At 41.9% G+C, this 24,925-nt stretch overlaps 1 protein-coding gene across 1 annotated transcript in view; it reads left to right on the forward strand.

Annotated features, from left to right (window-relative positions):
• Positions 1-23,074, forward strand: part of LOC135518161 (microtubule-associated protein 1B-like) — a 33,616-nt gene extending 10,542 nt beyond the window's left edge. The window contains exons 3-7 of the mRNA XM_064943086.1: positions 11,873-11,955; positions 13,389-13,529; positions 13,773-18,747; positions 18,864-19,102; positions 19,292-23,074. Of these exons, the coding sequence (XP_064799158.1) occupies positions 11,873-11,955; positions 13,389-13,529; positions 13,773-18,747; positions 18,864-19,102; positions 19,292-19,447 (5,594 nt within the window). The 3' untranslated portion in view covers positions 19,448-23,074. The remainder of the gene's footprint in view (positions 1-11,872; positions 11,956-13,388; positions 13,530-13,772; positions 18,748-18,863; positions 19,103-19,291) is intronic.
• Positions 23,075-24,925: the final 1,851 nt, after the last annotated feature.

Here is a 24,925-nt window from a genome sequence, read left to right on the forward strand (position 1 = left end):
ATAGCTTTTAGTCAAATTAGGCCTTTTATCATTAGATGAATAACACTCCTCTTTAGGCTAATCTGCATGTCATTGTGTCCTTGATAGAGAATATAATCTGCAGGCAACAACTCAATTAAGTCGTAATCACTCCATTGCCTGTGATTGTCTGTGATTGTCTGTCATTTGGTTCAGTGGCAGGGTGGGTAGAGGTCAGTGGAGGCCTCTCGGATGCAGAAAAAAAAGTGAAACATTTCAAAAAGTATTATTTTGAGATAAAACTACACTAAATATATTCACGTCACCAAATAACTGATTAAAACACAATGTTTTGCAATGAGGGTCTACAGTAGCCTCAACAGCACTCTGTAGGGTAGCACCATGGTGTAGCTGGAGGACAGATATTTTCTGTCCTCCTCTGGGTACAATACCAATACCAAACCTAGGAGGTTCAAGGTTCTTAGCCCCTTCAGTAAACTTACACAGTAATTATGACTTCTGGAGGACGTCCTCCAACCCATCAGAGCTCTTGCAGCATGAAATGACATGTTGTCCACCCAATAAAAGGGTCAGAGAATGAATCTAGTACTGAAAGCATAAGCTACAGCAAGCTAGCACTGCAGTGCATAAAATGTGGTGAGTAGTTGACAGAGAGAAACACAATAGTTGGGCAGTTTTAAATAAATACATTTCTTCAAAAATTAAGGGGAAACAGCAGAAAGAGAGAGATAGCTATATTTCATTGTTAGGAGTTAAGAAAACGGCCCTTGCCTTAATTGTCAAAAAAAGTGAGGAGAGAGGAAACCCCAACATAATTGGGTCTATAATCAATAGCCTAACTGTTAAATGTGCCTGGCTTTAGAAATCATCCACATATATATATATATATATATATATATATATATATATATATATATATATATATATATATATATATATATATATATATATATATATATAAATAACACAGATCCTGCTACTGTTGCCTGTTTGAGTGTTTGTTGAATAACCTACTGATTCCATGAGCGGATAAACAATTTCACAAATTCAACTGTTTTTAACCTTTGCTATGCTGTAACAAAGGCTTTACACATTTATTTAGTGTTGTTTACACTGTTCCAATTTGTCAGAAAAATGATATTTATAATAATAACAACCCTCCCTTTTCCTGATATCCTTATTGTTATTATGCTTATTTAGTATTATTTACATTGTTCCAAACGGTTAGAAAATGTTATTGTAATCTAACAGCACCTGTTTAACACACATATATATGCAGTGTTTGCTCCTTACCTTCTTTTTCTTGATATCAAGTATTTTCCACAACTAGTCACATTTATTCCATACATCAGAGTTCCCCTTTACCTCCTGAGCAACCAGTAAATATTCCCCCATTTTGAGTTATTTTGTCACGTCCTCTGCATCCATTTTGCTGTCATATTTGTTACGGTTTTCGGAGTTTGTTATAACCAATTTATTGATGTGATTATGATATGCTATAGGTAAGGCCCTAATGGTCACGTGCATGTGATGCATACATGTGCCACGTAAAGAGAACAAGGGTTGAGGGAGTAGGTTTGAGGGATTTTGGTATCAGAACTTTTCAGTCAGAAATGGCTGTAATTATGTTGCAGCTTCAGCATGATAAACACTGTTGATGTTCTGTGGTGTTGCTGCAGCAGGGAGGAGAGAGACACAACGGGTGCTAGTCAGTCACTTACTGTCATTTTTTTATTTACACAGTGCAGCAAGTCTGAGCTCAGTCCGGCACAATCAAATCAATTGCGGTCCGACTCTTCTAGTCATTTGTATATCTTTATTATTTCATCAGTGTGCTTAAATCATCCGACAAGCTCTCTGAATATAGTTGATTTGATTCAAACACATAGGTTTCTCTATATATGGAAAAATACACGTTTTAAAATTTTGACCAATCGATTGGTCGAAAGAACAGACGACTCTCGGTCAACCAAGATTTTTTTTAGTCAGACAGCGCTACTAATGAATGTGTCACTGTCTGTCACCTTAATTACTCCAATTTGTCTCTCGACCTACGTTATAAACTTTAATTCATAGTCGAGGTCGTAGCAACCTCATGATGAGTATAGTGAAAAATGTTGTATCATGTAGTCGTCTTTACCTATTGATGTTACATTGAGCTGGGTGAATGGAATAGGAATGACAGTCATGCAATATGCTGTAATAGAATTAAGGCCATGTTCATCAAAAAATACAAATCCCCCTCCCTAATCTTAAACGGCACCGACTGCCACTGATAGAGAATTCTGTCTGTCTGATGCCTGCAAGGCTGTCAATCCTAGACAGAGGATGGGTGCACTCTCTCTTTCTCTCTCTCTCTCTCTCTCTATGATTCTCATTCTCTACTTCCCCTCCTTCCATTCTTGTCTATTCCTGTCTCTGTCTGTCTCTCCCTCCATCGCCTTTTTACATGTTTGTGTCTCCCTCATTCATCTGCTTTTCTCCTATGCCTGACTTGGCACCCTCTAACCTTCTCCACCACTGTCTTTCTCAATTCAATTCAATTCAATTCAAGGGGCTTTATTGGCATGGGTAACATGTGTTAACATTGCCAAAGCAAGTAAGGTAGATAATATATAAAGTGAAATAAACAATACAAATTAACAGTAGACATCACACATACAAAAGTTTCAAAACAATAAAGACATTACAAATGTCATATTATGTATATATATACAGTGTTTTTACAATGTCTCTGTTTTTCTCTCTCACTGGCGTAGACAGTACAAAATGAATAGAAATTAGATGTCAATTTTCTCTGTGTTTCAGTATACGTTTTGGCAGTCTAATAATATAGTGACAAGCATTTAGGATATGTGTATGTAATTAAAGATAATTGAGATAATAAGCTCCCAACAGAAAAATGACGAGGAATGTCTATTAGCATTTTGCATACTGTATAAATTATAATGTTTTTCATGTATAAAATGTGGTATGCTGGTATGCTTTTAAACTGCCTTCATTGGTCTGGTTTTAACCCTGCTTCCCCAATATATCAAATTAACACACAATTTAAGCAAATGCACCTGTGCTAATGTTAAGCTTTGAAAACATAAAACGCCTACATACTAATAGTGCTATTACACACAGTTAATGGAAACAATTTCATCCTGCATAAACAGACATCTGGAGAACATGGATGTCACTAGTTGTTTTTTCTCACATGAAGCATGATCGGTCCTCAACAGAGGAGGGAGAGAGGGAGAATGCAATTACCTGTCTGCTTGATAGATGATCTGCTGTCCATCAAATTGTGTCAGCTAGCACAGACCCGTTAGAGGAAGGAGCGACAGGGAATTAGAGAAAGAAGGATGGAGAGAAAGGAGAAGGATGGAGGGAGGGAAAGCAGAGGGATGGAGGGAGGAGAGCCCCACTGCCACACAGGGAGTTAGCTATGCAAACAGCAGATGGCTCTATGATACTGTAAGTTTCCATTCCTGTTTTCGGTCTTTGCCGCAGACAGCAGAGCTGACTAAAGAACAACTGGAGAATTAAGAAGTCACCTCTCGCTCAACACCCAATCTATTAACCCTTCTTCCCTTCTGGGATGTGATAGAGAAAGACAACATGGCAGATTCCAATCAATATTAATGAAAAAGTCAGATCAGTTTGTCATGCTTTAATTTCCTTCAGATCAGATTGTCATGGATGTACTGTAATGTATATGAGAACATGAGGCATGAGCCACATGAGCCAATTTGTGGAGAACTTTAAAGATGATCTATATATCTAGATAATGCAATAATCAACAACATTCTTTGTTTTATTACTAATTTATTTATCACACTCCAAGTCGCTTGACATGTAGCTTTATAACTAATGAGGTGTGGTGGTCTTACTGGCGCTTTCACACTCGCCGAAGCATCACCCAGGTGGGAGCTTCATTTCAGTTGTTGACGATCCAACCTATCTACGGAGGAGGAGGAGCTATAACTATAGAAGACCATGAGGTGCCAGATGAAGAGCTCTGTGGCCTGTCTGTCAGATGTCTCTACCTCACTGTCTGTCAGATGTCTCTACCTCTCTGTCTGTCATATGTCTCTACCTCTCTGTCTGTCAGATGTCTCTACCTCTCTGTCTGTCAGATGTCTCTACCTCTCTGTCTGTCAGATGTCTCTACCTCTCTGTTTGTCAGATGTCTCTACCTGTCTGTCTGTCAGATGTCTCTACCTGTCTGTCTGTCAGATGTCTCTACCTGTCAGATGTCTCTACCTCTCTGTCTGTCAGATGTCTCTACCTCTCTGTCTGTCAGATGTCTCTACCTCTGTCTGTCAGATGTCTCTACCTCTCTGTCTGGCTGTACCATCTGTGCTCCCTCCTCTCAAGATACTATGTCTCTGAACTGTCTATCATCTACATCTGTGGAAGACCATCACCCAAGAATGGCCAGATCCCTAAATTTGTTTTGTTGAATAGATTTTTGTTTATTTTGTTATTAAAGTGACTTTGAGATTCTACTTGTAATGAAAAGTGCTATATAAAATACATCTATTGTCATTATTAATGCATGCAATAGATTAGATCACCAACTATCTTCAGCCGTCCTAGCTGTAAACTGAGTTGTTGCAGTTGCCATGGCTATTAATAATCTGCAATTGTGTCCTCCTCTCAAATATGAGAATGGATTGAATAGACTGGTTGTTTTGTGGCATCACTTTGTACTTCTATTTTGAGTTGGACAGTGTCGTTATTGTGGACCAACAGCCGTACCAGGCACTGTTACATTTGCTAAATCAGTCTACTGTAGTCATTTTTTCTTCTGTGTGCCTTTTCAGCAAAATAGCCGAAACAGTGTCTGGTTTAGAGAGGAGAGATGAGGTCGAGAGACATTGGAAATGGTGCCCAGGGACTGTGAAATGTCAAGGGACCTCTGGATTCAGTTGAAAGAAAGATGAGGTGACAGATCGACAGGGGATGGATGGATACGAAGACAGACAGTAAAGATCTAAAGAGAAATAGGACCTCAGCTGAAGAGCAGATTGATCGTACTTTCGTTCCAAGATTTTTCTTACACAATGGAGAATATTTTCTCTTATTTCATCTGTTTTAAAGGAACTCCCTTGCCTAGTGGCTTAGTGATTGGACAACTAGCTAGTACGTAGCTAGCTGGACAATTTTTCTGCTCAGTCATAAGGATAATGTGCAGTGATGCGTGTCACATTACCTCCCCTCCCACTGAGAGGGCAGTGGAGGGGTTGGAGGGATGGAGGGGTGGAGGAGGGGAGCAGAGAGGGGCCTTTTATCGACAGAGCCACTGTAAAGGTTAGGGGTCAATCCAGCTTCAGTGGCCCTTCCTTTTTCATTTTCTCTTTCTTTTGACATCATTTTCCAAGAGGGGAATGGCCATGTTAGTTGTGTTTATAGAAAAATACTTGCTACGACTGTGGCCTAATACTCCTTGTAGCTTAGTTTAAGGATGTTGTTTTGGGGTAGTTCCCCATGTTCTCTGTAGAAATGTAAAGTAGGGCAATAACCAAAACACTTGATCTACATAGAGAACCAGAAAAAGGGGACAAAACACCTACTTTTCCATTCCATTAGCTTCAGCCTGCTAATACAACAGGGGCAGGTAGAGAAATAGCCTGTTTGTGTAGTTTGTGTATGGAGATAATTACAGACAAGCTAAAGGTTGTTTCCCTCAGTCACTTAGTATTCTCATACATAAATCCTGAGGCTCTAGTTATAGGGTGCCGGTTCTGGTTTGGTTTGAAACATTCTCCCTGGGGGTTTGAAGTAATATATCTGATGCTGTTACGCCAGCCTTAGAAAACAAATGAATACACAACAAGTGAATACAGTATTAGCTCCAGCTTTGAAATGCACTAAGAGGTACAGTACAGCGTTAAAGACACACCAGTTTATTTTGAACTTGAACTGAACTTGTTCCACAATATTAAAATCACAAATCTCTCCCTGGAATAATAATGATTAGCACTGTGGATTTCCAACAGCAGTCTGAGTGTCAGTAGCTAAAGCTGTAGACCCTATAGGGAGCTATCCAATACGAGAACCACCCATACATGACATAACATTTCCACCATAAATGATTAGACTAGGGGCTCTATAAGTATTAGACTAGGGGCTCTATAAGTATTAGACTAGGGGCTCTATAAGTATTAGACTAGGGGCTCTATAGGTATTAGACTAGGGGCTCTATAGGTATTAGACTAGGGGCTCTATAAGTATTAGACTAGGGGCTCTATAAGTATTAGACTAGGGGCTCTATAGGTATTAGACTAGGGGCTCTATAGGTATTAGACTAGGGGCTCTATAGGTATTAGACTAGGGGCTCTATAGGTATTAGACTAGGGAGCTTTAGGTCCATTATTGGGGGGGCTCTATAAGTATTAGACTGGGCTCTATAGGTATTAGACTAGGGGCTCTATAGGTATTAGACTAGGGGCTCTATAGGTATTAGACGCAGTGCCCTATAAGTATTAGACTAGGGCTCTATAGGTATTAGACTAGGGGCTCTATAGGTATTAGACTAGGGGCTCTATAGGTATTAGACTAGGGGGTCTATAGGTATTAGACTAGGGGCTCTATAAGTATTAGACTAGGGGCTCTATAGGTATTAGACTAGGGGGTCTATAGGTATTAGACTAGGGGCTCTAAGTATTAGACTAGGGGCCAGTATTAGACTGGGGCTCTGGATGAGTATTAGACTAGGGGCTCTATAGGTATTAGACTAGGGGCTCCCAGGTATTAGACTAGGGGCTCTATAGGTATTAGACTAGGGGCCTATAGGTATTAGACTAGGGGCTCTATAGGTATTAGACTAGGGGCTCTATAGGTATTAGACTAGGGGGTCTATAGGTATTAGACGGGCTCTATAAGTATTAGACTAGGGGTTATAGGTATTAGACTAGGGGCTCTATAGGTATTAGACTAGGGGCTCTATAAGTATTAGACTGGGAGGGGCTCTATAAGTATTAGACTAGGGGCTCTATAAGTATTAGACTAGGGGCAGTAGACTAGGGGCTCTATAAGTATTAGACTAGGGGCTCTATAAGTATTAGACTAGGGGCTCTATAAGTATTAGACTATTCAGTCTGCATCACTGAAGTTCAGCTTTACAGCGCAATTTAAAGGCAATGTTACCGCTTTAGCGGAGACTGCAGTTACGGAACGCATAGAAAAGGAAATGACCTTTACATTTCTATTTGGAAATCTGCATAGCAATGATCCAGATTGAATAGACCCTAGGAGGTTCTGCGCAACATAGCCAAGTGACTTGGTGTATAGCGAGAATAGTGCCTAGAACAGAGCCCTGAAGGGGACACCAACTGGTGAGAAGCATTACCATCTAGCTGAATCTATTCCTCTGATATGTTAGGCCAATCATGATGTTGGAGCCAGTCTAGTGTTAGCAGCAGTGAATAGAGCACGTCCTCCACTGTGGGGGACACTCCTCAGGGAGAAGCAATGGAGCAGGAGGGTTAATGGTTCACAGCTGTGTGATGAGGAGGTGGATCTATATAGAATATGAAATATGTACGGATGAATCGGCCCTGCAGCCAGAACCAACTGCAGTACGGAACCCAGAGATCAGACACTCTCTCTGAGATAACACATGAAACTCTGGAATTTTTCAATATACCAACAGAGCAGCAGATTACGGGAGAGCCCTCAACCTCCAACTGAGCATGCATTGTATTTCCATTATTTCTGTTCTGTTGGAATCTGGTTGTTAGTTGTTGACAAACCTTGGGCTGGTTTTTTCATAGCGATAGAACTTAAGCTTTTACATGTTAACATTTCCATCTGTGATAAATGATTAGACTCAGGGTTTCTATAATTATGAGAACTAGGGGCTCTATCAGTTAGAACTCATATAGGTATTAGCCACAATGAGTCTAAAGGAGAGAGGATAGGAAACCGAGAGAAAGATGGATTGGGATGCCACTCAGGTGATTAAAGGAAGGAATCTCAACTACTGTAGGTGAGTGATGAGTCTGTGGTTGCACTCTCAAGTGTGTTGATGCCACCTGGACCAGAGTAGCACAGACAAAGGGCAGAAACATACAATCAAATGAAATATAGACAAATATAGGCAGTTTTGTATTGATGTTATATTCCCATGCTGCTCTTGTTATATTAGACTTCTTGCTCTTGATTAGGTATTATCAGGAAGTACAGGTCCTGTTTTATCAGGACTATTATCAGATCTGGCTAAAGAACTCTGAATTACTGCATTCACATGTTGAAGGGTTAGACCAGTTGGTTCTTAACCTCTTGAAACTCCCCATCCCGGATCCGGGATCGTGACTAAAGCCTCAGGCTATTAGCATAACGCGGAAGTTCAGATTTCTGAAAAGCGCAAATAAAATTAAAGGCAATGTTGCGCAAATTTAGTGGAGACTGCTTTTCACAAACTGTCATCTCAGATTTTCAAAATATGCTTTTGAACCATAGAAATGACTAATTTGTGTAAAGTATGCAAAGCTAGCATAGCATTTTGTCCAGCATGAATAGACGCCCTAACATTTTCACAAAAGCCAGATAACCAAATAAATAAAATCATTAACTTTGAAGAGCTTGGATGTTGAAGACAGGATAGTTACATAGCAAATGTGCAGTTTTTCAAAACATTATTATCTAGGACAAATCTATTCCGTTTTCTGATATGTTTGGCTATGAAAAATCATGATGTTGGAGTTATAGCCTGAAGCTCATTAGAATAAGCACGTCCTCCACGATTGGGGGAAATCGCAAATAAAATGAAAATAATGCATCTGGTTAATGGGTACAGCTGTCTTGACAACACTGTCATCTCAGATTTTCAAAATATGCTTTTGAACCAGAAATTGACTAATTTACGGAACCCGAGAGCTAGCAATGCATTCTGAGATAATCACATGACTCTGGTATTCTTTCAATATACCAACAGAGCAGCAGATTACCCTTTGACCCAGCCCTCAACCTCCAACTGAGGAGACATTGTTATTTCCAAATTTCTGTTCTGTTGGAATCTGTGTGTAGGAGAAATCGTTCCGTTTCAAACATTGGGCGGTTTTGGCTACGATAGAACTTAAAATGCAGTCACGAGTGTTATCCGGATTAACTACATAATATAGAATCAAACATGGCAAAGTTTTTGGAATCAGTCCTCACAAAGTTTTTTCACATATCTCTTCATTAACATCATGTAGCTTGCTTTACTCACAATGTATTGTTTGGAAAAAAGGAGGTGATAACCAAACCGCAGGACAAGATGGATTGGTAAATGTGGTCTCTTCATGGTCAATCTTCCAATGATCTGAATCTCAACTACTGTAGGTGAGTGATGAGTTGTGGTTGAAACTCTCAAGGGTGTTCATTCCTCCAGCACAGCCATATAAGGAGCACAGACAAACAGAGCCAATCAAAAAATCCTTGACATTTATGGATGCCATTTCATCTTGATGTTATATTCCCATGCTGCTCTTGTTATATCTTTGTATTTCTGGACACTTGAGTGTTTTCAGGAACAGTCCTGCAATTATATGCATAGTCAGCATCTTTTTGTGACAAAATATCTTGTTTAAAACTGTTTTTCATCCAAAAATGAAAGGGTTACTAGAGTTCCAAGAAGTTAAGATATAATAATGGTGAAGGAAAGGATTAAGATAAACCAAGCTCCTGAAAGATTACCATTGGGCACATGTACTGAACAAAAATATAACCGCAACATGTAAAGTGTTGGTCCCATGTTTCATGAGCTGAAACAAAAGATCCCAGAAATTGTCCATACGCACAAAAAGCTTACTTTGCTTACATTGTGTGCACACATTTGTTTACATCCCTGTTAGTGAGCAACAACATGATCATTACACAGATGCACCTTGTGCTGGGGAAAATAAAAGGCCACTTTAAAATGTGCAGTTTTGTCACACAACAAAATGCCACAGATGTCTCAAGTTTTGAGGGAGCGTGTCCACCAGAGCTGTTGCCAGGGATCTTTACACAATTCCCTGGAAGCTGAAAATGTCCCAGTTCTTCCATGGCCTGCATTTCTGGGGGAACGAGAGAGACTGGAGTTGTTAGATAAAACTGAAACTAAGAGAGTACAAAGAGACGGTTCTTTCTCACTGATTCGCTGGATGACTTGGTGTGGCTGGGGTGGGTGGTTGGTGACAGGGTAAGGGGGTAATTGTCTGTGTGCATCCTTGACAAGTGAGTAATACTTATGTGCTGCAACGGTAGCCTCTGCTTAATAGGGCCATATTAAGTTTGGGATTTTGGCAGTGAGGCCCTTTATCGACTTCCCCAGAGTCAGATAAACTTGTGGATACCATTTTGATGTATCTGCATCCAGTATGAAGTAAGTTAGAGGTAGTTTTGTGAGCCAATGCTAACTAGCTTAGTGCAATGACTGGAAGTCTACAGGAACAGCATGCTAGCTGTTCCCATAGACTTCCAGTTGTTGCGCTAACGCCAGTTAGCAATTTCGCTAACACTAGTTAGCAACTTCCTTCAAACTGCACGTACATATGGGAGCTGACAAGTTGAAAAATCTGTCAATGCCTTGAGCAAGGCACTTAACCCTAATTTGCTCCATGGGCACCGCACTACTATGGCTGCACTACTACCCTAAAATTTCACTGCACCAATCCAGTAAATGTGATAATACAACTTTTTTTAAATTTACACTACCGGTCAAAAGTTTTAGAACATCTACTCATTCAAGGGTTTTTCTTTATTTTCACTATTTTCTACTTTGTAGAATAATAGTGAAGACATCAAAACTATGAAATAACACATGGAATCATGTAGTAACCACAAAAGTGTTAAACAAATCCAAATATATTTTATATTTGAGATTCTTCAAATAGCCACCTTTTGCCTTGATGCCAGCTTTGCACACTCTAGGCATTCTCTCAACCAGCTTCACCTGGAATGTTTTTCCAACAGTCTTGAAGGAATTCCCACGTATGCTGAGCACTTGTTGTCTGCTTTTCCTTCACTCTGCGGTCCGACTCACCCCAAACCATCTCAATTGGGTTGAGGTTGGGGTATTGTGGAGGCCAGGTCATCTGATGCAGCACTCCATCACTCTCCTTCTTGGTAAAATAGCCCTTACACAGCATGGAGGAGTGTTATGGGTCATTGTCCTGTTGAAAAACAAATTATATTCCCACTAAGCCCAAACCAGATGGGATGGCATATCGCTGCAGAATAGCCATGCTGGTTGTGTGCCTTGAATTCTAAATAAATCACAGACAGTGTCACCAGAAAAGCACCCCCACACCATAACACATCCTCCTCCATGCTTCACAGTGGGAACGACACATGCAGAGATCATCCGTTCACCCACACTGCATCTCATAAAGACACGGAAGTTGGAATCAAAAATCTCAGATTTGGACTCATCAGACCAAAAGACAGATTTATGTCCATTGCTCGTGTTTCTTGACCCAATCAAGTCTCTTCTTATTGGTGTCCATTAGTAGTGGTTTGTTTGCAGCAATTGACCACGACCACTTTGAATAATCTCAAGTATTGGTTATTACATGATTCCAAATGTGTTATTTAATAGGTTTGACGTCTTCACTATTATTCTACATTGTAGAAAAAAGTCAAAAATAAAGAAACACTTGAATGAGTAGGTGTCCTAAAACCTTTGACATGTAGTGTATATATGTTGGTATCCACTACTTCATCTGACTCTGGGGAAGTAGATAAAGGGCCTCATAGCCAAAATCCTGAACTATCCCTTTAAAACATGCTTTTACAAGCACCCACTATCAGAAAAATCAAACAAGCAGAAATAATTCAAGCATTTCATTTTAGATTGATCTAGACATTGTGTTGATCGTTTTTCCCCCATAACACACATTGATTTAGTTGTTCCGTATCGCTGTGTTGTTTTCAGGGCAGAGAATTCTCCACCACAAAAGCAGCGTTCTCGAGACAGTAGTGCTTATCAACCCCTCAGATGAAGCTGTCAGCACTGAGGTAAGTACATTCCATTCAAACACACCTGGGTTACGTTCAGTAGGGCACATTTTAGCAAAAGGCTTTGCAAAAGAACCAAATAAAATATGTTCTTATTGAACGAGCTCAGGTTAGCACCTCACTGTTTCAAAACGTTTCAAAGCTCTTCAAAACATTTTCCCTTTACTGAACACAACCTTGGATAGATGGAATGGTACTGTATGGTCTCATTGATATTTTCTATACTCCTTTATGGAGACATTTCTACTCTTGATCTGTTTGTTCCTCTCAACTTACCTCCTTCTCTCACACTGCAAGAATGCGTACACAAACATACTCTTGACTCCCATACATAGAAGACATCTTCATAGACATAAACACATTTCAAAGCGACTGCAACTTGAAATGGATGACTGCTTGGCACGCTTAATTGGCCAATTATCCTCCCCGGTCCTTTGTTTTCTGCTACTCTGCTATGTGGACTAGAATAGAACCATCACAATAAGAAGCTCTGGGGATGAAGAACACTGCCTTGGTTTACTCAACCAACAGATAGTTTCTCAGATTCTGGCCTGGAATCTAATCTAAATACTGACCGAATAGTGAAACATGAGCGAAAGATTAATTCTATTCAATTTGGATTCAAGGTTATTGTTTTGTCCCTATATATATTTACTTAGTAGTGCAGCATTTTACTAAGTGAATTCACTAGAAATTACTAGAAGGTTCAAAATTGAAAAAAGAAACAGAAGGCTGTTACACAAGGGTAGATCTGTCAATCCTTTCTTTCACTCTTCCAGCTTCCCTTCCTGCCTGGCGGTGTCTGCAATCTGTGCATTAATAATATCTCACAGTACTGCAGGTTTGACTCTGTCTAGCATTCCGGAACAGTCCTTGCCTGTGAAGAGGATAAAAGGCTGGGCACTAGAGAGAGAGAGCGAAAGAAAGAGAGCGAGCGAGTACACTAATTATCTAATGGATTTGATTGAAGTGAAATGGGTGATATTTCTAATCAAGATAGTTGGCAGTAAAAGCGTAAGTGGACATTGACATGACAAATTCACTTTGAAATGGACTATAAGGATTACAGACATAAAGTACAACATTTACCGTTGCATCGGACTTTCCTATTTTTACAGCTAACAGCATTTTCCAAGCTCACAAAGCTTGTCTCTGAGCATAAACTTTTAATTAAATGTTTCATATTAGCTATTATTGTTTTTGTTGTCATTTAGCAGACACTCTTATCCAGAGTGACTCACAGTAGAGTGCACACATGATACTGGTACCCCGTGGGAATCGAACCCACAACCCTGGCGTTGAAAGCTCCATGCGCTACCAACTGAGCATTACGGACTGTGATTGCAAAAAAAATTCATGCCACAATTGCACGGAAACTCCAATGATACAGATGTGGCTTTCATTCTGACATGTTTGCCCTTTTTTCTGCATAGGTTTGTCAGATGATCTCAGACACAGCCAGAAACAAGCTGCTGGTGCTTTCAGGACAAAGCTTTGAAAACACAGGAGCACTGATTTTGCAGTCTGGCTCCTTCTCTTTCTTCAACTTCATAGATATATTCACAGACCAAGAGGTGAGTCAAATTGAGAAAATAGTTCGCTAAGCAATTACTGTTTCATTATAATGTTACAGTTTGCAGTACTATTCATGATCTGCTGAAGTTTACTGACCTCCCAATGAGCAAACCTCATGATTACATCTGATTGAATACAATTCCTCTAATATCTGTCATAATTGTGAAAATGTTCTGTTTTATCATAGTCTCATGATTTTAATCCCATGTTTCCAAATCTCTCTCTCTCTCTCTTATCCCCAGATTGGTGAATTACTTAGCACTATTCGCCCAGCAAACAAGGCAAGCCTAACCCTCTATTGCCCTGAGCAAGGTGACTGGAAAAACTCAAACTTGGACAAACACAACCTACAAGACTTCATCAACATGAAGCTCAATTCACCACTGATACTCCCAGAGATGGAAGGTCTCTCAGAGTTCACAGAATACCTGTCGGAGTCAGTAGAAATCCCATCGCCATTTGACATGCTGGAGCCTCCGACCTCTGGTGGTTTCCTGAAGCTCTCAAAACCATGCTGCTACATTTTCCCCGGCGGCCACGGCGATTCTGCCCTCTTTGCGGTGAATGGGTTCAACATGCTCATCAACGGGGGCTCCGACCGCAAGTCCTGTTTCTGGAAGCTGGTGAGACACCTAGACCGGGTAGACTCCATCCTCCTGACCCACATCGGGGACGACAACTTGCCAGGCATCAACAGTATGCTTCAGAGGAAAATGGCTGAGCTGGAGGAAGAGCAGTCACAGGGTTCCCAAGCTACTGGCGACTGGTTGAAGAACCTCATATCCCCAGACATTGGGGTTGTGTTCTTGAACACCCCTGATAATCTGGGGAACCCTGCTGAACCCAACTTCAGGGTGAGGAGGAACATTGAAGAGGCAGCACACACACTCCATTACCTGAGCAAGTTGAATCTGAGGCCCGAGCCTTTGCAGAGGCCGGTCGGGAACACTATCGAACCCATCATTCTGTTTCAGAAGATGGGCGTGGGGAAGCTTGAGATGTATGTGCTGAACCCGTCAAAGAACAGCAAGGAGCTGCAACATTTTATGAAGCAGTGGACAGGCAGCGAGAAAGACAAAGCCACTGTTATTCTGCCCAATGGAAACGAATCTGAGCTCCCAATTTCTTATATGACCTCAATCTCTTCCTTGATTGTGTGGCACCCATCAAACCCTTCAGAGAAGATAGTACGTGTCCTGTTTCCAGGCAATGCCTCTCAGTATCACATTCTTGAAGGTTTGGAAAAACTAAAACACTTGGACTTCTTGAAGCAGCCAGTTGTCACCCAGAAGGAGCTATCTTCTAACTTGGCACCAGCTCTAAAGCAAGCAAAGCTGAAACATAAAACTGACAGCAAGGAGAGTTTGAAGTCAGTCTCTAGGCCATCACCAAGCAAAAGTTTCAAAAAGGAGTCGAAGGAGGAGGCTCCAGAGAAGGCAAAGACAGATGCAGAATCGGCTCAAGAAAAGACTAACAAATTTGAGAAAAAAGACAAACCTTTAGTGAAAAAAGAAAAAGCGAAGGCACCGGAAAAAGAAGTGAAGGTGAAAGCAGAGCCAACTACCGAAACTCCAGAAAAGAAGAAGGCTGAAATGAAACCAAAAGCTCTTAAGGAGAAGATTATCAAAAAAGAACCCAGGAAGTCTGTAGAAAAGAAAAATGATGAAAAGGAGGTAAAGAAAGAAGTTGTGAAGAAAGATGATAAGCTAACATCTAAAAAGGAAGAAACACCCAAAACAGAACAGAAGCAAGAAACACCCAAAAAGGAACAGAAGGTGAAGAAAGACATTTTAAAGAAAGACAGAGATTTCAGGAGGGATTCCCCCATGAAGGTGAGGAAGGAAGAGAATAAGGAGCAAAAGAAAGACATAAAGAAGCCATCCAAGGATTTAAAAAATACTCCTTCTGCTTTAGGCGAAGGGAAAAAACTTGCAGCAAAACCAAAACCTCTGAAAAAAGATGACACTACAAAGAAAGACTTTGGAAGCCCTTCCAAGTCCAAGGCAAAACCGAAAGTCACCAAGAAGGACCTCAAGGCCACAGATGCTAAATCTGCTGTTGCAGGAGCTGCAGCTGTCACAGCAGGAGTGGTAGCCACTGCCACTTGTGCTGCAGAGGTCCTTGAGACAGATAGAGCCATGATGTCTTCTCCAGAGGACCTCACTAAGGACTTTGAAGAGCTCAAAGAAGAGGAGATTTTTCAGGAAGAAGAGCCAGTGGTGATCCACAGAGAGGATCTCATGCACTCTAAGGAGTCCCCTGAAGCAGCAGAGTCTCTGGATGAGGGGATCACAACCACTGAGCATGAAGGAGAAAGCGGGGAGACTCCAGAGGAACAAGAGCATAAAGGGAAGTTGAGCGGCAGCGGCAGTGAGAGGTTTGAAGATGAAGGAACTGGGCTCGATTATGAAGAGAAGGGAGAGACAGAAGAGGTTCATGAGCCAATGAGAAGGGAAATGGACAACCATAAACATGCTGATGACAGTGAAGATGAGGACTCTGAGGACGAGGATGCAGAGCCAGACCAATGTGGAAAAGATCTTAACAGAAATGAAGGAGAAGTACAGAAGTGGGGCCTGTCGGTGACACCCCCTCCCAAAACTTCTGAGCCTCTCTCTCCGTCTGCATCTATTCATGATGAGACCCTTCCAGCTGGCTCTGATGACGAAGCAGCCTCAGATGATGAGAACCGTGACGAGGCATACACTGCTACATCTGGCCACACCCAGTCAACTATTGAGATCTCCAGTGTGCCAACTCCAATGGACGAAATGTCTACTCCAAGGGACATTATGAGTGACGAGACTACAAACGATGAGACAGAGGATTCTCCCTCTCAGGACTTTGCCAGGTTTGGAGGAACAATGTTAGGAGACCTTGAGAGGAAGCGGCTGTCTCCACTACACGATGGCCCAGAGTCAGACCATTCAAAGAGCGATGCCACCGAAGGCAGGGGCTACAACGCTTCTGCATCCACAATATCTCCACCATCGTCACTGGAAGAGGACAAAGAGGAAGGGTTCAAGTCTGACAAATTTGGTCTTGATTCAGCAAGCTCTATACTCACCACTACTTCACCTCTCATCCGCTCCCCTTCAGCTCCTAAAGGAACCTTTGACTCATATTTATCTGGATTCGCGGCACCAATTGAACTGTGCACAACACTTTCAGGATCATCAAAGGTAGCAGCTGGGTCTTCTACTAGCCCAGATGACAAGACATTGGAAGGTACCACCTCACCTCATTCCTCTGGTCACACCCCTTACTTTCAGTCTCCCGTGGATGAGAAGGCTGGCTCTGTAGCACCTGCAAATGACCATGGGCCTGTAATTGTAGAAGTTACAAGTGATAAAGAAGATTCCAACAGGGTCAGCCCCATGGACGACCCAATTCCTGACCACACCTCGACTGTAGAGAAGGTGCTGTCCCCAATCAAGAGCCCGCCGCCTGTAGTAGAAGGAAAGTTACACTTTGATTTAGATCATATGTCAACAATGCACTTGAGTCAAGATGAGAAGAAAAACGGGGCTAGTGACAGTACCTCATTCTCATCCACAAACCCATTCGCAGGTTTCAAAGAGGAGAGTAAAATGTCGATCTCGGAGGCAACCACGTCTGATAAATCGGGTAGCCCTGTAGATGAGGCTGTAGCAGAGGACACTTTTTCACACATCGCCTCGGCTTCCACTGCCTCACTGGCCACCAGCTCATTCCCAGAGCCTATGACAGATGACGTTTCCCCTGCTCTCCATGGTGAAGCCGGTTCCCCTCAATCAACAGAGGTGGAGGACTCCTTATCTGTCTCTGTGGTTCAGACTCCAACCCCTTTTCAGGAGGCAGAGGTCTCACCTAAAGGGGAGAGCCCCAGGCCCATGTCAATATCTCCAGACATTTCACCAAAGACAGCCAAATTAAGGACACCAGTGCAGGAGCCTAAATCCCCAGAGCATTCCACCATGTCATTTGGCCAGGAGTCCCCTGATCACTCATTAGCCCTCGATTTCAGCAAACAGTCTCCAGAGCACCCTTCTGCGGGCAGCCTACGCGCCACAGAGAACGGACCAACAGAGGTGGACTACAGCCCCTCAGAGGGGAATGATCTGAGATCCTCCGAGCAGTACAGACCCACTGTAGACAAGCCTATGCTTTTCAAAGACAATGACTCAGGTCGCGCCACTTCTGCGTCCCCATCAGATGCATCTCAGTCCACCCCCTCGACAACTACGCCTTGTCAGATGAGGGAAATGTCACCGGGCTTAGCCCAGCAGATGGACAAATCCCCTGCCACCCCGAAAGGGTCTTCCCCCTCTTCCCCCTCCTATTCTTGCTTCACCCAGAAAACAGATATGCCCCTAGGAGCAGAGACTAATCCCTTCAAATGTGGTGGAGATTCCAAATCCCCTGTCAGCCCCAAGGTTCCCTCCCCATCCTACATACCACTCTCTTTCAACCACTCCGACTATAAGAAGTGTGCAGTTGGTTCCAAGGACCCAGACTCCTCCCAGAAGAGCCCCTCTCCTGGGTCTAGGACAGATGTTGACCTTTGCCTTGTGACCTCTTGTGAGTACCGCCACCCTAAGACAGAGCTGTCCCCATCCTTCATCAACCCCAGTCCTTTGGAGTACTTCATGAATGAGGAGAACCCTCTGGAGGAGGAAAAGCCTCTGGCTAAGTCAGGCGGAGGACCTCCACCCCCTGGTAGTAAACTCCACGCTAAGCAATGTGAAGAGACCCCACCAACCTCCATCAGTGAATCCGCCCCATCCCAGACGGATTCGGATGTTCCCCCTGGGACAGAGGAGTGTCCTTCTATTACTGCGGACGCAAACATAGACTCTGAGGATGATTCTGAGACACTACCTACAGACAGGACCCTGACTTACAGACATGCTGATCCTCCTCCCGTGGCTCCCAGGGACTCTGCTCCGTCTCCAGCCCACCCAGATGTCACCATGGTGGATCCGGAGGCCGACAAGCCCCCCGCTGACGACAACAACCAGACTAAGGACAAGGACTCAAAGGCAGAGGGAGCTGAGAAAGCTAAGAAGAAGAAACTCACCAAGACCAAGTCCTCCTCACCAGTCAGAAAGACTGGCCTTTCAAAAGTAAAGGATTCAAAAGCAATGGCCTCTCCTAAGAAAAGTGTAGGAGAAGGGAAAGATGCCAAAAATGCAACCAATAGCTCTGCATCCAGGGGTGTGAAAAGTGCCACATCAGGTAAGACTCATATATTTTCTTACTTGGTCATGAGTCTGGAAGCGTTGGTTAGTTTCTGATTGTTTTTCATCCATTATGTACATATATTTTCTAACAAAGCTGCATCTCTGTCTCAGGTTCAGGTAGTGGAAAGGCAGCAACTGCAATACCCATACCCAACTGCCCTCCCATGTACATGGATTTGGTTTACATCCCAAACCACTGCAGCGCCAAGAATGTGGATGCAGAGTTCTTCAAACGGGTTAGGTCATCCTACTATGTAGCAAGTGGCAATGACCAGACAGCCCAGGAGCCCAGCAAAGCTGTCCTGAACTCACTGCTGGAGGGCAAAGCCACGTGGGGAAACAACATGCAGGTACAGGGAGACAGTCAATTTAACAGAATAACCATGTTAAAATCCCATAGTATCAGAGAGAGAGGTGCCATAGAGAAGATAGACAAGACTTAAATAGTATACATTGAGAAAATACTGTCAGAACCTTTTTTAGCTCAGAGTTTTGTGAAAAACATTTGTATGCAAACCCTAACCCTTCTTTGTTGGCAGGTGACCCTGATCCCAACTCATGACTCAGAGGTGATGAGGGAGTGGTACCAGGAGACTCATGAGAAGCAGCAGGACCTGAACATCATGGTGCTGGCCTCCAGCTCCACCGTGGTCATGCAGGATGAGTCCTTCCCCGCCTGCAAGATAGAGCTGTGAACCTGATCCTGGGCCTCGTTCCATTCCAAATTATGCTTCTCTTCTTCCCTTAACTTCTCCCTTCACTGGAGTGTGCACTCTATTGACGTTCCAAGACGTTTCTGTTAGGGAGCACCTTCTGATGGAGGGAAGGGGTCGTAGTAATTTGGATTGGAACAACCCTCTGGACTCTCCTGATCAAATGATCTAGTAACCGAGAGATCTAGTGATCAAATGGATCATGTTGTTAGTGGTATCTTTGAGTTGGGGTGAGGGATGACGTAGACATAGAGTAAATGTAAACGCATGTAATTTAAACAAAGGCTGTGTGCCAACATTAATGAAATATACATAGCCTTCATTAAAATGATGTTCTGGTTTGAAAAAACAATGGCAAACATAATTGTTTTAATGAAGTCCACAATACCCAAAAGAAGTATCTGACACAAGTATCAGCTTTCTGGAGCACTTTGAGTAAGGAAATGTCATAGCAATATCCTGTACGGAATGAAAAATTGTATCTGACCACTATAGAGAACATAAAATGAGAACATAGAATGCTCCAACTGTATAAATTGGTGCTCTTGACGTAGATTGATTTCTTCAAAAAACAAAATTTCCCATGAGCACCAATTATCAATTAATTATCAAGTCAAAACAATATAGAAACATTCATGAGAATATACTTGTTCATACCGGGGACAAAAAAAGGTCTGTCAATAATACAAAATTATTGAGATATTATGATGAAATCTATTTGTCCTCAAGGTTGGGACAACACGTCAAAATATGTACAATTCTGGTACATGCCGTTACTTTCTTAATGTAATCCATTACAGTTACTAGTTACCTGTCTAAATTTGTAATCAGTAACATACAATTTGGATTACCCAAACTCAGTAATGTAATCTGATTACTTTTGGGTGATTTTCCCCTTTAGACACATTAGAAGAAGACACAAAGGATCCATCAAAATGCATTTGGTGTGGCATCATATTGATCTCTGACTTGTGGCCACACTCACTGGTGGAACAACCTTAAACTTGCGCCTTTGTTTAATGCTGAATTGAATGTCATTGAGAGAACAGAAAGGTGTCAATGTATTTTTCGCAAACATCCTTTCTGAATTGAAAAAGTAATCCAACTAGTAGCCATCTAGTTTTTCAAAAGTAGTAATCAGTTACTCCCCCGAGTGTGATTGTAGGTCATCAAACAATGCCTCAAACCACTGATTATATCTCTGTCTATAAATATAACTCATCTATCAAATTGATTTAACCCAGCTGCATACACCAAAGGATCGAGGAAAACACATTTAAGTTATTGCCTTAGGAAGTGAATTGAATGTAAAAGATTGATGCACTGAGGACAAATAGCCTATGTAAGAATTATTAGAAAACGTAAAACACAATTTAACAAGAGTCCGTCCCCAACTGTCAGATAATCTCTGTGTAGAGTTAGTTTAGTTTGATACTGATGGAGTAAATACATAGAGCAAGATGAAGTTTCAACTGCACTGAGGGGCCTATGAAACATTACACATGTTTGTCTTAATTCATTGTAATTATTTAGAGAACAAGACAATTCTAGTCCAGATTTGCCCATGACTCTGACACTATCTTGATTTAGAATTACGCTGCAGGCTTTGTGATCCTGTTCGTGCAAACGATTGTTGATTTGTCTTTGTTAACATCAGTTAATGCAAACCTTTTCTTCGGGGGCCATGAATTTTGTTATTTCATCTCAGTGTTTTAATTGTTGTTATTTATTTAATTTATTATGGGCTAACTTTTAAAATGTAATCTAGTCTCTTAAAGATATACAATATGAAAGGTATGTGTATAATCGGCTAAACTTAATTTCAAAAGCGCGTTGTTTTAAAATAATGTCTTATGTTCAGATTTGATCTTTATAGCTTATTGGTTTCTATTGATTTAAATAGAACTCTATGTAGTGTACTGTAAACTTCTGCTCAGTCCGTCCTCCCTAGCCAAGTAAAACTCAACTCCACGATGTACTTCACATCAATGGAGTTGAGCGGAGATGAGAGTGGATGGACAGGAGCTCCGACGTCACAAAGGTTTTTAACAAAAACGACGGATTTCAGCACCCACAAAATAGCCCGGGGAGGGGTCTGTGGATCTCTCAGTCCGTTCATTCATAAGTTAGTCACGTTATATCTCAGACAGCTGCATCATTCGTGGGGGCTACATGTTTACTGTTGCCTTGTTTTATGTGATTTTGGAGCTCCTGTTCGCCCACACTAGTCGCTGTTGAACTCTGTTGATGTGAGGTACACAGGGGAGTTGAGTTTTACTTAGCTAGTCTTCCCCAGCATTTCGTGTAGAACCACAAATGGAGCCCTAGCGACTGCTTGAATGTGCTAGAATATCTTCAGGCTTGTGAAGTGAGACACTTTCCTAACCTTACATTTTTTTCTGTTTTTAAAACACTGTACTTTAATTATAAAAAGCTTTGTAGCAGGGTGAATGGTTGGAAGAAATATGCATGAGTAATAAGCTTTTTTTCTCTTTTTAAGGATTGGGGAAATCTGTTCTTATCTGCCAAAACAACAACTCAAGGCTGTGCTAATAGAAATGAAGACATGCATTAAGAGTTGGTTGTTCCTTGAGGTGTTGCCAGCTACGCCATAATGGCATGGAGTGAAAAGTTAAACTAAAGGCCCTATCTCCTGACTATGTTGGCAATTTTAAGATCTTTAAATCTGCTTCATCATAGTCCATGGCCCGAGCTACTCAAGGAGGATATGTAATACCTCGGCCTACCACAGGTCTATAAAAAGCAGTGGTCAGTCGCCCTTTGTGGTTGCAAGATGGCAGCACCTCTGCCAAATCTCTACGAGTTAGGTAAAGCTCTGTGTAGATACGCCTTGAGAAGAGTAAAACACGGGAGAGAGTGACTGTTTTGGGTATGAGTTGGGGTGTGAAAGACAAAAAAACGAGACACTTTTAAAGCCAGGACAAATGATGATAATTGTAAATGCGAAGCCATGAACAGAACAATAGAAAACAGATGTTCAAACACCAACCGTCTACATCAACCAAACGATTTAATGACCACGCCTATAGGGAGGCCACCAACATACTACAACCGTCCACCACTCAGAACAAACGGTCACTGGTTAAGTAAAAACTCACATAGGCAAAATATTACAGTCAACCAACCAGGGCCTGGGACTTAGTTACTGCCTCCACAACAGGTCTCCATGGCAACACATTTATCCAGTTGTCCTGTACAGCTCTGCAACCGGATACTTTAATCATAAGCATGACCATCCTGCTGTTCAACCACAAACTATAGTGACCGACCGACCACACACCACTCTTTCTTGATCTTTCCTCACTCAACTACTGTACTGTAATCTTGCTCTATCTTCCTCTATTTGGGGTGATTGTTAATACTGTCTGTCTGCAACTGTGTGGTATAAAATTGTCTTGTGATCTCTGCATCCTCTCCTTTTCCAAACTCATATCTAATGTAGCGGTTAGTTTCAAGTGAAAGTATTATTTAGTGCTTTTCTGATATTTGTGTGCAATGTCTCCTCTCCCTCCTATGGGACATTTGATGTAAAGCCTACTATTAAAACCTACAAAAAAAGAGCCACAAACTCTTGTGGAAAATCATGAATCTGTCTCTTTTTTCTTGAATGAAGGTATTCTCGGAAGTAATGGCTTCATGATAGTGATGATTACAATGATGACATCAACAAGAAGAATGGACTCACTATACAAGCTTACCATATGTTGGTGACCTTAGGCTCATAAAACAAAACAGGGCTAAATGGCTCAACTCATGACCCAATGAAAAGCTGTGCTTTTCTCGAAAATACATAACAGAGAGACATGAGAGCAATCCTTAATTGTGTGCGTGCTTCACCCTAATGGAGAGACATTAGCTCTTTACCGGCAGGTAGGGAGGGGTCAGACTCAAAATCAATACATCACATCAAAACAAACAGCAGTAACACAAACCCTCTACCCCATAGGAGCGAGGAAGACCATTGGAGCAAAGCAACCCCCCCCCCCCCCCTACCGACCAAACAACCGTGGACAGAAACAAAGGGTTGTTGTAGCTATAATAACTGCTCTCGTGGACTGCAGAGACAGGCTCCATGGCCTTCAGGATGACAGGTGTCCCTGACAGGCAGACAGACAGGCCCAGCAAGGGGATTTATGATCCCGAGAGATGGGAGAGAGATTGGAGGAAGAGGTGTAGAGGATGGAGAGAGAGATGGAGTTTGGGGTGAGAGATTGGAGGGAGACAATGGAGGAGAGATTCGAGGCTCAGACAGTCACCCTGTTTGTCATGTTGTCCCCACAGTGCTTGGTAGGGGTATCAGCCTGCCTTGAGACACTTTTTCCCATAAAAGACATGTTGGACAGATTTTTAGGCAATGAGGGTATGAGAAGCATGACAATATAATCATTTTACTCTTGCTGAAAATGAAACCGAAAAGATAGAACAAGCAACAAGCAATCAACATTGAAACTGATAGAATAAAGAATCAACCAACCAATAAGATATATGGAACCTGGAAGCATTGCACCTGCAGGTGGTCTATAGCCTTCTCAAGGTGACCTTTCTCATGGCAACATTAACAGCACAGCAGCATTGTTAGCAGGTGTCTGTCAGTCTAGGTCACAAACATACGTTTAGGGGGAGGGTGTTGGAACAGAGTCCTAATGAGTTCATTAGACGGGGAGATAATCAATCAACACTTCCAGATTAACACACACACACACATGCACACACACATAAATTGTAACCCCTCCAGAGTACAGTAATTAACCGGTTGCTGATAGAGAAGTCCCCTGACTAATTGTCCAGCCCAGGAGCCATATGGGGTCATTCTAAGTGCAGAAATGTGCAGTTATTTGTCACTTGCAATCTACAGTGTGAAAAACATTAAGAACACCAACCTAATATTTTGCCCTTTGAACAGCCTCAATTTATCAGGGCATGGACTCTACATGGTGTCGAAAGCTGGCCCACGTTGACTCCAATACTTCCCACAGTTGTGTCAAGTTGGCTGGATACCCACAGGAAACCTTTGAGTGTGAAAAACCCAGCAGCGTTGCAGTTCTTGACACAAACCAGTGCACCTGGCACCTACTACCATACCTTGTTCAAAGGCACTTAAATCTTTTGTTTTGCCAATTCACCCTCTGAATGGCACACATACACAATCCATGTCTCCATAGTCTCAAGGCATAAAAATCCTTCTTTAACCCTCCCCTTCATCTACACTGATTGAAGTACATTTAACAAGTGACACCAATAAGGGATCATAGTGTTCAAGTAGATTCACCTGGTCATGTCATGGAAAGAGCAGGTATTCTTAATGTGTTGTACTCTTAGTGTATTTTATTTTATTTATTACACTGAGGGAAAACATAGCATTGCTAAATCCTCAACAGGACAGGGTGTTGTAATTTTCAGGAATTTAAGAATATTTCATTAATTGAAGACTTCTTATCC

Source organism: Oncorhynchus masou, chromosome 28 (assembly GCF_036934945.1).
Source record: "Oncorhynchus masou masou isolate Uvic2021 chromosome 28, UVic_Omas_1.1, whole genome shotgun sequence".
Taxonomy (NCBI): domain Eukaryota; kingdom Metazoa; phylum Chordata; class Actinopteri; order Salmoniformes; family Salmonidae; genus Oncorhynchus; species Oncorhynchus masou.